The sequence below is a fragment of the Dendrobates tinctorius genome, unplaced genomic scaffold, assembly GCF_039654945.1.
Source record: "Dendrobates tinctorius isolate UK_male_01 unplaced genomic scaffold, ASM3965494v1 ptg000211l, whole genome shotgun sequence".
NCBI lineage: Eukaryota > Metazoa > Chordata > Amphibia > Anura > Dendrobatidae > Dendrobates > Dendrobates tinctorius.
Genome location: NW_027361878.1, coordinates 28,407,979 through 28,426,100, shown reverse-complemented (window position 1 = coordinate 28,426,100; position 18,122 = coordinate 28,407,979). Strand labels below are relative to the sequence as shown.

The 18,122-nt window shown below is 51.0% G+C and overlaps 1 protein-coding gene across 2 annotated transcripts in view; it reads left to right on the top strand.

The window, feature by feature from the left end:
* LOC141058412 (neutral alpha-glucosidase AB-like) overlaps positions 1 to 17,914 on the top strand; it is a 34,825-nt gene extending 16,911 nt beyond the window's left edge. For both annotated transcript variants that reach the window (XM_073554661.1, XM_073554662.1), the window contains 8 exons: positions 233 to 476; positions 795 to 859; positions 1,378 to 1,454; positions 1,535 to 1,609; positions 9,268 to 9,381; positions 9,502 to 9,611; positions 9,872 to 9,972; positions 17,051 to 17,914. In XM_073554661.1, the coding sequence (XP_073410762.1) occupies positions 233 to 476; positions 795 to 859; positions 1,378 to 1,454; positions 1,535 to 1,609; positions 9,268 to 9,381; positions 9,502 to 9,611; positions 9,872 to 9,972; positions 17,051 to 17,160 (896 nt within the window). In that variant the 3' untranslated portion in view covers positions 17,161 to 17,914. The remainder of the gene's footprint in view (positions 1 to 232; positions 477 to 794; positions 860 to 1,377; positions 1,455 to 1,534; positions 1,610 to 9,267; positions 9,382 to 9,501; positions 9,612 to 9,871; positions 9,973 to 17,050) is intronic.
* The last annotated feature ends 208 nt before the right edge of the window (positions 17,915 to 18,122 follow it).

Here is an 18,122-nt window from a genome sequence, read left to right as displayed (position 1 = left end):
TGGCCAGGTCATTAAGGTCAAAATAGGCTGGGTCATGAAGGGGTTAATCAATAGAACAAATCTGCTTCATGCCACAGTGTAGTCCATGTGGCTGCACGGTTAAAGACAAGTGGAACCTACAAGTAACATCATTACTAGGTCATCAGTATTGCAATCAGTTGCGCCCTGGATTATATTAGCGATATATGAATAGTAAGTGATTATAAACTATAGTCTGCTTCAACTTTTACAGCGGATGTTGGCGGTTTTTTCAAGAACCCCGAAACTGAACTGCTTGTCCGCTGGTACCAGGCCGGGGCATATCAGCCTTTCTTCCGTGCTCACGCGCATTTGGACACACCTCGACGTGAGCCCTGGTTACACGGAGAAACCAATGCAGATATTATACGTGAAGCCCTACAGGAAAGATACGCGCTCCTTCCATACTGGTATACACTGTTCTACTCCGCACATCGTGATGGCGAGCCCGTAATGAGGTGAGGGGATTGTTCAATGCTGGCAAACTGGGGGGGGATAGAAATGTGGGGTTTAGAGGGTTTGTCCCCCCCTTTAGTCCTTGGTCCTCTACCAGTACCGACGCGCTTTGTTTCACCTGGAACAGTTCTGTCTCATTTTAAGGATTAAGATTGTGAACTGATCACCTAACTGCCGGGAGACACAGCCGACATCGCTGAGCTCAGTGCTTGGCTGCAGCGCTGCGATGTCGCTGGCGATGTCAGCGTCCTTTTAACATTAGAAATCATGGAAAGCAGATGTCAGTAGTGATCTAAATATGGAGGCTTTGTATATTTTAGGGCTCTCTGGATCGACTTTCCATCAGACGTCTCCACATTTGCGATGGACGACCAGTATTTATTGGGTGAGCCGATTATCCACGTCTGTGCATATGTACCTCTCTTATCAACTCTAGGAGTCTTTATTTTGACACTTAAAGTGGTTTTTCACTTTCACAAAAGTGGTGCCCAATCAATTGCTTGGTTGGCAGCCAGCAATCACAGTATTCGCCCCTCTCCAGGTCCCATCACTGGTTTTTCACCGCTTCTTTGGGCTGCAACGGTGACGTCACAACTGAAGCGTGCAGCACAGCTGCGGCCAATCACCGAGCTAAGTGACTCATGTCGTGTGTTTCAGCACAGCAGCTGAGCCACGTGAGTGGATGCAGCCGTGATGTTCGCTTTTGTCAAGACGTCACCGATGGACCCGGAGACGTTCTATTTGTGTCTTGCCACCATGTTGTCACCCCTTCTTTGTATGTGGAAAACCCCTATAATTACTTTGTTTTTTTGAAAAGCGAAATATACGCCATTATTATTTGTAGATATTATGGTATTTCGGTAGCGCCTGTAATGTTTGGTTCTGCTTATGAACATTGTGCAGGCTCTGGACTTCTGGTGCACCCTGTAACAGAGAGCAATGCTCGCGGAGTGCAGATCTATCTTCCTGGGACCGGAGAAGTGAGTGCACCAGTCCATCATTGTGATTGTAGCCTCCAAGGATCACACACATGTTGCTGACCCCTGGTAACTCTTCACAGGTCTGGTATGATGTCCACACATATCAGCAGTACAAGTCTCCTCATAAGTTCTACCAGTCGGTCACCATGAGTTCAGTGAGTATCATTACCGTGATAGATGAGCTGATGCGCGTTCTTAAGCACTTAACAACATCTTCTGTATATAGGTAGCTCTGATCACAACAGGTCAACATCTTAAATGCCACAGTCAGTAGAGATGACGGCATTTAAAAGCTACCAAATATGGCAGCTCTCCGATCTATCTGCCAGTGTGCTATGCGATCGGAGGGTGTTGATGGGTTACCGTGGCCCCATTTCTGCCACGTTACTATACACATAGATCATCACTTAGGCTGGTTTCACACGTGTTTTTTAGCGCAGAGCATCGGGCGCGTCTATGCGCCCCTTTGTTTAACATGGCGGGCGCATGGTCTAGCGTTTGCATGCGTTCGTATGGGTTTTCGTGCGCATGCGGTTTTTTGTAGTGTGCGCCTAGGCGCGCCGGATGCAACCTGTTGCATTTTCGGGTCCGTCCAACTGTGTAAAAAAAAACAAAAAAAAAACGCATGCGCACGGAATGCGACAAAATAACGCATTACAGTCTATGGGAACGCAGGCGTGTGCATGCGCACGTCTGCGTTTAAAATCGCATGCGTTTTAAGAGTTAACATGGTTAGAAACTGGTTAAAACGCATTCGCCTAAAAAACACAAACGCATGCAAAACGCATGATGCGTTTTTTTTTTTTTGCATGCGTTTCTATTGCGAACGAAGCGCAGCGCTAAAAAACACTGTGAAAGTAGCCTTAGACTGCATGTAGCGCTTTCAAAGGCAAGTCCAGCAATACCTTTTACATGCCCAGTCCATTGATCCATTCCTGTGAAATCAGCGCTTATTATGAGTTTCACTGGAAAGCCGGTGTTTACCCGCGTCCAGGAGGACCAGGCTGCGCTTACACTGCCATTCATTAAGATTATTCTGCATTACAGCAGCACTCTTGATTTTCTCCTTCGCCTCATTGGGGGACACAGGTACTGTGGGTGTATGCTACTGCCGCCTGGAGGCTGACACTAAGTGAAAAAAAGAGGTTAGCTCCTCCTCCGCCGTATACACCCTCGCCCTAATTGCGAGCGGAAATCAGTTCATGCTTAGTGTCCGTTGGAGGCACACGTCTGTCTGTTTCCCAGGCTGATTTTCTTTTTTCCCATGAAGATAAGACAGGGGCGACGGACCCTATTGAAAGGGTCCGATCTCCCCAAACCAACAACGGGCGAGCACTTGCGAGTATCCCTCCACGTATCCTCTCCCGCAACCAGGGTTTTTTGTCCTTTTTTTCGCATAAAGATGAGCTAGGGGCGACGGATCCTATTGAAGGGGTCCGATCTCCCCATACCAACAACGGGCGAGCACATGCGAGTATCCCTCCACGTATCCTCTCCCGCAGCGTGGGATATTGTCAAACCACGGAGGTGAGATACGGGCGACGGACCCTAATGAAAGGGGCCGATCTCCCCCAACCTACAACGGGCGAGCACGTGTGAGTGTACCTCCATGCATCCTCTCCCGCACCGTGGGACATGATGCCGGACTTATCCCTGTCCACCCTGGCGTATTGAAACCCTAGGCTGCACAGAGGCTCAGGTGTAGTCCGTGCGGCCCCCACTGTCCCACCAATGCTAAGACTGCGGTGCGGCAAGGCGGCGGACGGTCACTCTCCTCACCCTTGCAAAGGGTTAGATGGAGTTAGGGTGCCTGCACCGTCCTTTTTTTTCATATAGCCTCCCCTCCCCTCTACCTGAGCTGGATGGAGGAGGATGGCCGGGGAGGGCTCCTGCAGCGGCGCTTAACTTCTGGGTGAGCAGAGATGGGTGCTTCTGGAAGGAACGGATCGGTTCCCGGCCTTGGTTCTGGCCCCCGGGCAGATAGTGAAATCAAGGCCGCGGCTTCAGCCGTTGCTAGGCCGCGGCCGGAAATCCCCGCCCCCGGCGTTGCAGCTGCCCTGTGGCCTGGGCGGACGCCGAAGAAATTTAGGCCCCGGCTTCAGGCCGAAGCTAGGCCGCACTTGGAAGTACCGCCCCCAGGATCCCTTTCTTCTTCCGGGGGCCCGCCCGCAGTGTCTTGCACGCCAGGACACGGGACACAGGACTGGAGTAAGTGCTGCCCCCTAGCCCCACAGAGTGCCGCTAAGAGAAACGAAGAGCGCCCTCCCCCGGCGGTGTTTTCAGCACGGAGGTCTGACGGGTACAGCATGTCAGGAAAACCTAAGACGCATACGTTTTTATACGCTGCTTGCATCTCCTGTCGGTCCGCTTTTCCGCAGGCGTAGACCAAGCGAGTATGCGAAGCCTGCGAGTCCGATTGCACCCAGGAGCCCTCCCCTGCGACCGAGCCCAGGGTACCAGGTCCCCCGGAATGGGCGTTATCACTGTCGCAATCCATGGCGTCACAAGATCAATTGAGTCCCTTCAGGCCTCAGATAGGGGCAGGGACAGTGGCTCGCCTGTCTTAGAGGGGTCCCCTACCTCACAGGAGCCTCCGGCCTGCAGGGGCCACTCTCACTCCAGGCCGACCCAGGGAAACGAACCCACACGGCGTCTCCCGTTTCATCCGGTGCCTCGGCATCCATGAGCTCGCAGGGCTCGGACTACCACTCGGACGAACCCCTTGACCTTGATACGCCGGGGGGTCAGGAAACTGTTGACAGTCTCATAGAAGCAGTCAACCAGACGCTGGGGATTGAGGATGATTCCACTCTGGCTTTGAGCCATAAGGTGTCATTTAAGCGAGTCAAGCGTCCCCCTAGAGTATTTTGCACTCACACTGAATTTGAGGACATAGCGCAACGACACAGAGGCGAGGTATCCTTTGGCCCCGGATCTCTGTAAAAAGTGGACAGAATCTCCAACGGTGGATCCACCTGTGTCACGTTTGGAAAGCTCTACTATCAGTACCTAGTGGTTCTTCTATTAAGGATCCCACGGATCGTCTCATGGAGAACTTGGCTCGCTCAGTGTTTTGAGGCATCGGGATCAGCACTCTCTCCCTCGTTTGCAGCAACGTGGGTAGTCAAGGCCATGATTTCTTGGTCAGAATCGTTGAATAGAGCCTTGCAAGACATAGACCTACCAGCTGAAGTATCAGAAATCATAAATCAAATAGCCATGGCGGGGGACTACTTGATCAATGCATCTTTAGATGCGGCCAACTGCGCGGCACTTGCGGCCGAAGATGCAATCTCCATTAGGAGAGCTCTATGGTTTAGGGCATGGCGGGCCTATTCGGCCTCAAAGAAGTCAGTGACAGCGCTACCATACCAGTGTGGCCATCTGTTTGGAGAGAGGTTAGATCAGCTTATCTCTGACTCCACAGGAGGCAAGAGTGTTGTTTCTTCCTCAACAAAAGGTCAAACCGCTGTTTCGTCACCAGTTTCAGGCGCATTTTTCGGGCCTGTCGCAACCCCGAGTGGGCAACAGCGGCTAATTACGCCGCGTCAGGGCGCCCCAACCAGAATAGGGACCGACAGGTCTCATATAGAGCCAACCCATTGGGCAGAATGCGGGCTAACCAATCCAGGTCAAGAGGATCCATTTCCCAAAGATCTGCAGCCAAATGGCTCAGGGCATCTGCCAGGCGACACCAACAAGGTTGGCGGTCGCCTACTCTGGTTCCACCACGCCTAGCTCAATGTCGCGCTCGACACATGGGTGAGAGAGCTGGTGTCCACGGGGTACAAGATAGTCTTGGGGGTACCTGACAAATTCTATTTTTTTTTTTTTTTTTTTCTTTCCCGTCTTACCAAGGTGGATAGCCGGACAAAGGCGCTACTAGGAGCCATCAATTCGCTCAGCCACAATGGAGTCTTCTTTCCAGTACCGGAAAACTCGGGGCTTCTATTCCAACCTGTTTGCAGTCCCCAAAAAGGACAGGTCGGTCAGGCCCGTTTTGGAACTAAAGCTCCTGAACAAATTTATCAGGATCAGACAGTTCCAGAGGGAGTCTATCCGTTCAGTTATGTCGGCGATGGGGCAGGAAGAGTACTTGGCCTCTATCGATAGCCAGGACGCCTGTCTGCATATCCTCAGTTTCCCTCTGCATCAAGGTTTCTATGCTTCGTCATCAACGGTCTACACTTTCAATTTGCTGCCCGTCGGGCTAGCCACTGCCCCCAGAGAGTTCACAAGGGTCATGGCAGTCCCCATGGCCATCCTGCACTCCCGGGGCATAGTCGTATTGCCTTAATTAGACGACCTCTTGGTCAAGAGCCCTTCAAGGCGGGCATGCGAGGAAAGTGTCAGCATCACGCTAGATACTCTTGCCCGTTTAGGGTGGTTGGTCAACGTATAGAAGTCATCCCTTGTCCCAACCCAGAGGATTTCCTTCTTAGGGATGGTCTTTGACACGTTCCGAGGGTTGATAATTCTCCCTCGAGACAAGGCCCTAGCCGGCAGGGGGTGCTAGTATTGCGCCAACCAGTCCCTCACACCATCCGTTTCCTGCATGAGGATTATAGGAAAAAATGGCGGCGGCGATGGAAGCGACCCCCGTTCGCCCAGTTTCACCTTCGCCCCCTGCAGCTCGCCCTCTTGTCATCCTGGGACAAGAACCTGTCCACGCTCGATCACCGATGCCGGTTGTCCTCTCAGGTCAGACAATCACTAGAGTGGTGGACAACCAGTTCCTCCCTTCTTCAGGGGTACCCTTTCCCCCAGATCAGTGGCTGGTGGTCACAACCGACGCCAGCCTCTTCGGCTGGGGAGCGGTTTTTCACCACCACACGACCCAGGGACGGTGGTCGCCGCAGGAGGCACGCCTCCCGATCAACTTGTTGCAGATACGGGCAATCCGGTTTACTCTGCAACGTTTTCATCACCATCTATCAGGCCGTCCAGTCCGAATCCAGTCGGACAACGCCACGACGGTGGCTTACATAAATCACCAAGGAGGCACCCGCAGCAGGGCAACCATGCACGGGGTAGGGCACGTTCTTCACTGGGCCGAGAGGAGCCGCTCAGTGATATCGGCGGTCCACATCCCGAGTGTAGAAAACTGGGTGGCAGACTTCCTCAGCCGACAGGGACTTGCGTCCGGGGAATGGTCATTGCACTCCGAGGTCTTTCAGCAGATTTGCCAACGGTGGGGAACACCGGATGTGTATCTGATGGTTTCCAGGGTCAACGCCAAGGTGTCCGTATTGGTCGCCCGGTCCCGGGACCCGCAGGCAATCGCCGTGGATGCGCTGGTTCTGCCATGGAACCTGTTTTGCCTCACATACCTATTTTTCCTGCTGCCACTACTTCTGAGGGTCATCAAGAAGATCAAGGCAGAGGGGGTGCCAGCAATTCTGCTGGCCCCAGACTGGCCTTGTCGGGCGTGGTATGCAAATCTAATGCAGCTGCTCGCCACCGTGTCATGGCGACTAACAGAACGCCCAGATCTACTTTCTCAGGGGCCGATCTGCCCCGAACTTGGGGGCCCTGGGTTTGACTGTTTGTCCGTTGAATCTTAAATTCGGACTCAGGTGGGGTTTGGGCACGAAGTGGTTGCTACAATGGTTAGCACCCGGAATCCTACCTCGCCACGAAGTTACCACCACACCTGGAAAGTTTTTCTTTGCATGGTGCCGACGCCACGGTTATTCTCAACTGAGATTCTCTGTCCCTAACATCTTAGTTTTTCGCCAGTCTGGCACAGACTCAGGCTTGGCCCCCAGTTCTCTCAGGAGACAGTTATCGGCTTTATCCATCCTTTTTCAGCGCAGGATTGCGACCAACCTGCAAGTAAGGACTTTCATCCAGTGGGTCTCCCACTTGGTACCTCCCTATAAGGCACCTATGGACGCCTGAGACCTTAACCTGGTCCTAAGTGTTCTGCAGGAAGCTCCATTTGAGCCGATTCAGGATGTCTTTGTCAGACCTTTCCTGGGAGGTGGTGTTCCTGGTAGCTATAACATCAATCAGGCGGGTCTCTGAGCTGGCAGCACTAGCTTGTCGAGCCCCGTTTCTGACCTTTCACAAGGACAAGGTGGTTCTTAGACCAGCTCCTCCTTTTTTTGACAAAAGTCGTTTCCTCGTTTCACATTAATGAGGATATTGTCTTGCCCTCTTTTTGTCCATCACCGGTACACCGTGTGGAAAAGGCCTTTCATACTTTGGACCTGGTGAGAGCACTCAGGGGGTACATGTCGTGGACAGCACCCTTTCGTCAGTCAGACGCGCTGTTCGTGCTCCCTGAAGGTCACAGGAAGGGACTTGCTGCCTCAAAATCGACCATAGCCTGATGGATTTGTTTGGCTATTCAGGAGTCCTACCGCATAGGAAGCGCGCCGATTCCAGCAGGGATCAGAGCACACTCTACTCGGGCAGGGGGCGCCTCTTGGGCGCTTCAGCACCAGGCTTCGGCGGAACAGGTTTGCAAGGCAGCAACCTGGTCCAGCCTGCACGCGTTTACTAAACATTACAATATCCATACTCAGGCTTCAGTGGATGCGAGCCTGAGTAGAAGGATTCTCCAAGCAGCGGTGGCGCATCTTTAGACAGGAGGTGCATGTAGCTTGGATCGGTGAGTCAACTTCCCACCCAGGGACTGCTTTAGGACGTCCCACAGTACCTGTGTCCCCCAATGAGGCGAAGGAGAAACATGGATTTTTGTGATAACTCACCGTAAAATCCTTTTCTCCGAGACGCTCATTGGGGGACACAGCACCCACCCTGATGGCCAAGTTGGCTTCTGTTTATTTAATATGCTCTCTGTATGAGATTAGGGTGATTATTTCTAGACAGGTTGTTGCCTGCATTAAGGTTGATGTTGTCTAATTTTTGTTTGATCTCCTACTGCTTTTGCACCAAGCTGGTTTCCGCCCGCAGTCAGGGCCGAGGGTGTATATGGCGGAGGAGGAGCTAACCTCTTTTTTTCACTTAGTATCAGCCTCCAGGCGGCAGTAGCATACACCCACAGTACCTGTGTCCCCCAATGAGCGTCTCGGAGAAAAGGATTTTACGGTGAGTTATCACAAAAATCCATGTTTTCGGCTTTCCAGTGAAACTCGTAATAAGCGCCCTCCTTTAAACTATACTCAGTCATACTAGCACGTAACTGATGAAGGTCAATATCGACCGAAACGTTTTCTGGTGCTACAATAAATCGACTCACTAAGCATTAAGTTGAGTGCCAGGTTTTCATTTTATCACAGTAAAGCAGGAGGAAGCAGCACTGGGCAGGGAATAGAGCTGGAGTGACAGAGGCTTTCAGATCTACCATAGCTCTTCAGTCTTATTTACATATCAATTCAAACACTGATTTCTCAGTAACAGAGGAATGAACTGGCCATGTGAAGATATTGCTGGACTTGTTTTTGAAACGGCTACATATGCATATATGAATAGTCTGGAGGCGTGAAGTCCCGCTGACAGATTCCCTTTTATATGCTCCCTTTCCCTAAATATTAGAGGAGAAAAAAAAAATGATATGCTATCACTGCGTACATATTTTCCTGAAATTATAAAATATTAGAATAGTTATCGCATACAGTGAACATCAAAATGGGAAACAAAAAATGGCAGAATCTGTGGTCACATCAGATTTCCTCCAAAAAAGAAATGGAATAAAAAGACTGAAAAATGATCTCAGAATATGGCGACTGTAAGAAAAATATTTTTGTGGATTATTTCTTTATTATTAACTAGTAAAACATGTACTTCTGCTTTCTTGGCATTCAGAGCTCCTGATAATTTGTGTTTGTCCTTGTGACTTTTCCAGATCCCAGTGTTTCAGCGCGGTGGGTCTATAATCCCTCGGAAGGATCGAGCCAGACGTTCCTCAGATTGTATGCAAGATGATCCGTTTACTCTGCACGTGGCCCTGAATCTGCAGGTGAGTGAACTGGACATTTCTGGGTGGTCGTTCTACGGCTGATGCCATCATCTAACGGAACCTCTTAGGCACTTTGTCTATGACTTTCCTATAAGCAGCAGATCTTTCCCCTTGTTTTAGGGGGAAGCCCAAGGTGAACTGTACTTGGATGATGGTCACAGCTTCAGTTACCAACAAAATGAGTTCTTATACAGAAAATTCAGCTATAGCCATGGAAAACTGACATCAAGGTGAGGCTGAGTAACGTCAGTATGATGGAGACGTTATCAGAAGAAATGGAGGGATCTGAGTAAGGCCACGTTCACACTGCCTGTATTTGTAAGCCAAATCCAGGAGAGGGTGATAAAGACAGAAGTGGTGACGTGTTTCTATTATATTTTTCCTCTGATTGTTCCTCTCCTTATTCTGGCTTACAAATACTGATGGAAAATACTGAATGTGTGAACATGGCCTAATTGGTACTTGTGTAACATAATCTGTCTTTTACCAGCTCCCTGGATCTTAATGGAAAGTTTGAGACCCCCAGTTGGTTGGAGCGTGTCGTGATAATTGGAGCAACAAAGCCAAAGAACATAACCTTACATCAGCCAGGTGAGCGCTCATCTGTAGGAAACTATTCCTTAGAGTTATATATAATTTTTCTGTTCTCTCTGTATAGACAGTACAGCATGGTGTGTACGGTGCTTTGATAGCTGCATTACATAGGAAGAAATGGATTGAAAAATGTATTTAGAATTAGAGGTTATGACCCCATTTGGCTGCATACAGCAGATGGGCACTGCGGCATGGTGAATGAGATTTAAAGGGTTATTACTCTGTCGCCTCATTGGGGGACACAGAACCGTGTGTTATGCTGCTGTCCACTAGGAGGCGACACTATGCATAATCTGAAAAAGATTAACTATGGCTCCTCCTCTGCAGTATACACCCCTGGACGGCGTCAGCCATCTCCAGTTTTTGCTTAGTGTCGCAAGGAGGCACACCTTTTTTTTCTTACGTTTTTTCCTTTTTTCGTCCGGAAATACAGATGAAGAAAAGTGGGTCTCCAGCGAGACTCCCGGCATGGCTCCTTCCTTGGCCCCCTTTTTAGGGGTGCCCAGTTGAAGTGGAGACGGCTATTCCCCATGTCGCTCCTTCCCCAGTCCCTCGGGTACTGGTGCGAAGTTGAGACCCCCCTCCTTCCCCAACCCCTTTGGGGTCTGGGTTGAGGTTGAGGCGAGGATGAAGACCCCCTGACGGTGACAGACGCACCCTCCCTAATCCCCCGCAGGGGGCATTAGGTGAAGACGCCGCAGGTAGGGTCGGAGAATAGGCACTGCAGCATCCAGGGACCCCAGACCAGCTGTGGGATCCTGTGAAGGCCGGGGGATGGTGCAGGCAGACGTGGCACAGCAGAGACAGGGCTTTCTGCTCCCCTGTCTCTGCAGCAGCAGTGGCTCCAGGGACCCCACACACAGGAACCGCTACCCCTGCTGCCCCCACCGCTAGGTAGTCGCCCATTCCGGGGGGGTCTGGTACAAATCCGACCCCCTCCCAGACTACCGCGCCGCTCTGGAGCCCTCCTGGGCATCAGGCCTCTACTTGAGACCGCGGCTTTGGCCTAGCTGAAGCCGTCGCCTTCTCCCGGCCCGCCCCCCGGATGACTAAAATGACACACTAGAGTGTCATAGAGGGGGCGGATCGAGGCAGAAAGGGCGCGTTTCTACATAGCCCAGCGTGCCCTTTTCAACTCTCCGCCCCCTCCTTCCTCTCCTCAGCGTCCCGGTGGCCATTTTTCTGGCTGCAGACACCCTGATAACGGACGCCTTCAGCAGAGGAGAACCACAACAGTCTCCGGGGGGCACAGAACGGGGATCTGTCGGCGCTGGACCTAGAGGCACACTGGTGGGGTAAGATCACAGCTGGGTTCTCTTTACTCAGCTGTGAATCCATACTTCCTATAAGGCTCTCTGTGGGTTCCCTCTGCGTAGCCACCCCTGTAGGATCCCTGATAGCCAGCCTCTGTGCACTATGCCGGGCTCAAGAAAGAGAACCAGGCAGGAATGTTTCTATGCATTCTGCACAGCCTGCAAAGCCACGCTCCCCAGTGGCAGCACATATCCGCACTGCCGGGATTGCATCCAGAGCTCTGGGTCAGAACCCCAGGCAGTACCTACCAACGCTCCAGTGTCAGATACCACGCCGGAATGGGCTACTCAGATGTCACAGTCTATGACTCAGTCCATAGATAACTTAACCACCACATTGCTGCAAGCTCTGCAGGGTCGGGTCCCGGCTATGAACGTTACCCAGCAAACGGACAGCTTGTCTCAGGGACATGCTGCTTCCTACTCACAGACGTAAGCGGACCCACAGGTCACGATCGCCTGAGTTGTCCTATAGCACAAGGTCATCCCATCCCAGGGAGAGACACCGTCATTCCAGGTCTCCTAGGCAGTCCCCTGTCAGAGACAGACAATGCAGTTCACCACAGAAGACCCCCGCCCCAGGTCGCCCACCAGGGATCACCTTAGCGATACACAGGATTCGGAAGGCATCTGTGACTCCGATTCGGACAACGAAACGGAGAGGTCCGTGGTACCTCCCCCCCCTAGCAATACAGCGCTAGTTGAGGACATAGTCTCTGCCATTCATCGGGTGCTGGAAATTTCAGAGCCAGTCTCGGAAGCCCCAGAACATAAGATTTGTTTTGAAAGTGTTCAGAAACCACCTAAGGTGTTCCTTAATCACCATGAGTTCCAGAAGATACTTACTAAACAGTTTTCGCAGCCTGAGAAAAAATTTGCCAATCGCAAATATTTGGAAGCGAAATACCCCTTCTCACAGACACCAAACAGTGGACAGATACGCCCGAGGTGGACCCCCGGTATCTAGACTAGCAGCGCAGACCTTACTCTCTCTGCCAGACAGCTCAACCCTCAGGGACGCAGCAGACCGGCAAGTAGAACGCATGGCTCGTTCCATTTTCGAAGCAGCAGGGGCCTCCCTGGCCCCTGCGTTTGCTTCAGTTTGGGCAGCCAAAGCCATCCTGGCTTGGGCCAACAAACTACAGGAGAGTCTTCAAGTTCCAAATGCCGGGCTCTCGGACCAAGCGGTCCAGGTAGCAGTGGTAGCAGACTACATGCGTCACGCAGCCCTAGACTCAGCAAGAGATCTGGCGGGGATAGCGGCGAAGGCCATTACGATTCGGCGTATCCTCTGGTTGCGAGAATGGAAAGCGGATGCGGCCTCAAAGAAGTCCCTCACGCATCTTCCGTACCTTACTGGAAGGCTTTTCGACGAAAAGTTGGACACAATGATAGCCAATGCCACTTGGGGTAAGAGTACCTTTCTCCCTCAACTAAAACCGAAGCGCACGTTTAAACGAAGAAACCAGACACGATTCCGATCCTTTCGGAATTCCTCGGGCTGGTCCGTCTTGCACCCAGCGCTAAACCGGAACCACTATCCACGCAGGGACAACCCAAGGACGGCGCAGAGACCGGACAGGACTTGGCAGTCGAAAGCAGGCCAAGCGAAACCCAAGGGAGGAAAACCTCAGAACTTCGCTTCATCATGACTCACGAACTCCGGACGACACCCCACCAGTAGGCGGGCGACTTTTGTTCTTTCAACAAGTCTGGCTGCCTATTACAGAAGACAGGTGGGTCAGGGAAATAGTGTCTTCCGGATACAAGATAGAGTTCACTTCCACTCCACCGAATCGGTTCTTCCTCTCTACCCCTCCAACACCATCAGACAAGGCTCGTGCCTTCCACCAAGCGGTCTCCTCTCTCCTTCAAGCAGGAGTCGTGGTGTCGGTTCCCGCGAACGAAAGATTCCGAGGGTTCTACTCCAATCTGTTCGTAGTTCCCAAGAAAGGAGGCAGCGTTCGGCCCATACTAGACCTAAAACGGCTCAACAAATATGTACGGGTCCGTCATTTCCGCATGGAGTCCCTCCGGTCCATCATTGCGTCCATGGAGCAGGGAGAATACCTTGCTTCCATAGACATACAAGATGCATATCTGCACATACCAATTGCTCCCGCCCATCAAAGGTTTCTCAGGTTCGCGGTAAACCAAAACCACTACCAGTTTGTCGCCCTTCCGTTCGGACTCGCCACGGCTCCAAGAACGTTTACCAAAGTCATGGCAGCCACCATGGACGTTCTGCACTCAAGAGGCATTCTAGTCGTCCCGTACCTGGACGACCTCCTCATCAAGTCTTCCATCTTCAAGGACTGCGAGGTCAGTGTCTCAATCACAATAGACACACTGAGTCGTCTGGGATGGTTAGTCAACCTAAAAAATCGTCGACTACCCCGTGTCAGATTCTACCCTTCCTGGGAATGCTATTTGACACCTCCAGGGGCCTGGTGCTCCTTCCCAAGGACAAGACACTGGCCATCCGTCTGGGAGTTCGTACACTCCTCCACAGTCCTCCCCGATCTCTCTGGTTTGCCATGAGAGTCCTCGGCAGGATGGCAGCAGCAATAGAGGCAGTGCCATTTGCCCAGTTTCACCTCAGGCCTCTTCAACTAGCCATACTCAGATCTTGGGACAGGAATCCCTTCTCCCTCGACAGGGACTTCCGGTTGACGTCGTCAACCAGGAGGTCCCTGCATTGGTGGCTCAAGCCAACCTCGCTTGCACGGGGAAAACTCTTTCTCTCAGGTCAATGGAAGATCCTGACTACAGATGCAAGCCTGACAGGCTGGGCGGCGGTGCACCTACATCACAGGGCACAAGGCAAGTGGTCACCAAGGGAAGCGACCTTGCCCATCAATGTCCTGGAAATCCGGGCCCTCTTCCTGGCACTGAGAGCCTTTCATCACCTGCTTGCAGCCTCGAACATACGGATACAGTCGGACAATGCCACGGCTGTGGCATACGTGAATCACCAAGGCGGGATCCGCAGCGCCCAGGCGATGAGAGAAGTGGCACATATCCTCCACTGGGCGGAAGACACGAGGTCTGTACTCTCTGCGGTCCACATTCCGGGTGTAGAAAACTGGGAAGCCGACTTCCTCAGCAGGCAAGGAATGGACTCGAGGGAGTGGTCTCTCCATCCCGAGATTTTTTACCAGATCTGTCAACTCTGGGGAACCCCGGATGTGGACCTAATGGCATCCCATCTCAATACCAAGGTCCCCAATTTCATGGCCAGGACACACGACCCGCGGTCGCTCGGAGCAGATGCCCTGGTCCAGGACTGGTCCCAGTTCCAACTCCTGTACATTTTTCCACCCCTCCCCGATCCCCAGGGTCGTGAGGAAGATCAAACAAGAGGGAGTTCCAACCATCCTCATCGCGCCAGATTGGCCCAGACGTACATGGTACGCAGACATCGTTCAACTTACGGCAGATACCCCCTGGCGTTTACCCGACCGTCACAACCTTCTGTCTCAAGGTCCGTTCTACCATCAGAATTCAGGGGCTCTCAGTTTGACGGCATGGCCCTTGAAACCTGGATTCTAACCCAGGCAGGGTTTTCACCGGAAGTCATTGCGACCATGATCAGGGCACGGAAGCCAGCCTCCGCCAAGATTTATTATCGATCCTGGAGAGCTTTCTTTTCCTGTTGCGAATCTCATGGACAAGTCCCACTCCCTTGTTCTCTCCCGAAGGTCCTAAGTTTTCTTCAATCGGGCCTAGACGCCAAGCTATCCATAGGCTCGCTTAAGAGTCAGGTGTCAGCGCTTTCAGTCCTTTTTCAAAGGCGCATTGCTACCAAACCGCAAGTAAGGACTTTCCTCCAGGGAGTTTCCCGATTGGTTCCTCCCTACAAAAGTCCGCTGGACACGTGGGACCTCAATCTCGTCCTGACAGCATTGCAGGCACCACCCTTCGAACCCCTTAAAGAAGTTCCACTCTGCATTCTGTCACAGAAAGCGGTTTTTCTAGTGGCAATCACCTCGTTACGCAGAGTGTCTGAATTGTCAGCACTTTCCTGCAGACGGCCTTTCCTAGCCTTTCACCAGGACAAGGTGGTTCTCCGTACAGTACCATCCTTCCTTCCGAAGGTTGTGTCCAACTTCCACCTCAATGAGGAAATTTCACTGCCATCCCTTTGCCCGGTCCCGGTTCATAGAGTGGAGAAGGCTCTGCATACGCTTGACCTCGTCAGAGCATTGCGGATTTACGTGTCCAGGACTGCTCCCTTCCGGAAGTCTGATTCTCTCTTCATTCTTCCGGAAGGCGGTCGCAAGGGACTGCCGGCTTCCAAGGCTACCCTTGCCAGGTGGATCAAGTCCACCATACATGAGGCCTACCGACTTAACAGTTCCCCTCTTCTGGCCGGTATCACGGCACACTCTACACGGGCAGTAGGGGCCTCCTGGGCCATTCGGCACCAAGCTTTGGCACAACAAGTGTGTAAGGCGGCCACTTGAACTAGTCTGCACACGTTTACGAAGCACTACAGTGTTCATACCCAGTCCTCAGCGGATGCGAGCCTGGGTAGACGGGTTTTGCAGGCGGCAGTGCCCCAAGTTTAGGGACCTGCTAGCACAATATTCGTCCATTGCTTCCCACCCAGGGACTGCTTTAGAACGTCCCACGGTTCTGTGTCCCCTAATGAGGCGACAGAGTAAAGGAGATTTTTGTGTACTCACCGTAAAATCTCTTTCTCTTAGCCTCTAATTGGGGGACACAGCTCCCACCCTGTTGCCCTTACGGGCCGTTGTTATGGTTAAGTTCTCATATTGTTCTTTGAGCTCGTACATAGTAGCCCTATTACAGGCATGGTTATGTTGTTATTGTTCTGTTCCTCCTAATGCTTTTGTACAAAACTGGAGATGGCTGACGCCGTCCAGGGGTGTATACTGCAGAGGAGGAGCCAAAGTTAATCTTTTTCAGATTATGCATAGTGTCGCCTCCTAGTGAACAGCAGCATAACACACGGTTCTGTGTCCCCCAATTAGAGGCTAAGAGAGATTTTACGGTGAGTACACAAAAATCTCCTTTTCTCTATCGCTTCATTGGGGGGGACACATGTAACTGTGGGGCTCCCAAAGATCAGCAGGATAGGAATCAAGGGAGCAGGAATGAATTAAAGAAGAGGAATCTTTTTATTAACGAGAGCTTGTTATTGATTAGAGAGGAATCCTATTATAAAGGGAAGGTTTTGTTTTTTTATTAATAACCTCTCCGACTCGCATGTCATCAATAAAAAGCACTCCTTAGTGCTAAAGATTCCTCTTTAATTCATTCCTGTTCCCCTATGATTCCTGTCCTGCTGATCTTGAGTAGCCCCATGGTTACCAGTGTCCCCCAATGAAGCGATAGAGAGATTTTACGGTGTGTACCCCAAATCCTCGTATACACTACAGGAGATGACAGCCACAGATCTTCTCCTAATCGCATCTCCCTTGACATGATTGATATCTTTCATAGATTCCCCATGCAGGGTACTGCACATTTACCTTTTTTAGTCAAATCAATAGGCAAATGTACAGTACCCTGAGGCTGCCACGATCAGGAGACGGTGCAGCTCTACGGGTTGCTCAGCGGGGGTGCCGGGTCTCAGACCCTGACCGATCCTATGGATAAGCGATCAATGCTAAAGTAGTGGACAACCTATTGCCGGTTATATGCCTAAGCCGCCATTGTGGAGTACGCACCCCCACGGGTCTGCGACCGGAACACTTGCTCATTTATTAACCTTTCTTTCTTTCTTTCTTTTGTAGGTGGCTCAGAAGTGCAGCTGGAATTTGACTACGATGCACAAACTTCTGTGATAACTGTACGAAAACCAGGCGTTAACATCGCTTCAGATTTTACAATTTCTCTTCGATAACACCACTGATTTACCAAGTCTTCAGGGAAATGGTGGGGGAAGACCGAAGAGGCAGGTGATCTCCCCCCTAACTAACGAGTGTTGTAAGGTGGATTTTTTTTTTTTTTTCCATGTGGACCAAATGTGAGAATTAAGAGATCAGAGAGTGTCAGAGCGCTGAATGTGTGTGTGAATGTCCGACCATGATTCTGGGCACTGCCCTGCTGCACTTATGGTGTGTATGTGTTTGTGTATATACGGATAGTGTACTGTCACAATTAACAGTAAGACACTGGATCACTTCTTCTCAGATTTGAGATCTTTTTTTCTGTTCCTTTGATCTGCCTTACAACACTCCCCAATGTCCAAATTTTAGGGTGGTAGGAGGGGTGATCAGATTTTTCACGTGATACATAAATGACTAGTAAATAATTCTCAGGACTGCAGCCGTTGTTAGAAATGTTCGGATCATTAGTTAATAAAAAGTAAAATTTGTCGACAGATAACTGCCCTTTTTCCCCTGAACCCCCCCCCCCCCCCCAACCGAGCTCGTACCTGAGGAGGTGCAAAGATTAGCCCACTAATGTGACACCCTGTGTAGCTATGATTGGGGAGGCTTCTGTCTACATCCCTCCATCTTTTTCGGTCTGCTAGTGAACACATAAGAAAGATAACAACCTGTCAAGGATTTTTTTTTTTTTTTTGTGGAAGTGGATCCATATCTCAGTCGGAAAATGTTTTGATAAAATGAGAAATAAAAATATAAAGAAACTTGTTTAATGTTTTTTAATAAAAGATGTAGGATGAATATCATATACAGATTTTTCACCTTTTTGGAAATACAAAATAAACCAAACAAACCTTCCAATAATACATCATCCAGAACACATTAAAGGGGTTGTCCACTACTCGGCCAACCATGATAGTTCCTCCATGTAAAATAATAGCAGCTGTGCTCTCCTCCGCTGCTGGTGCCATTCCAG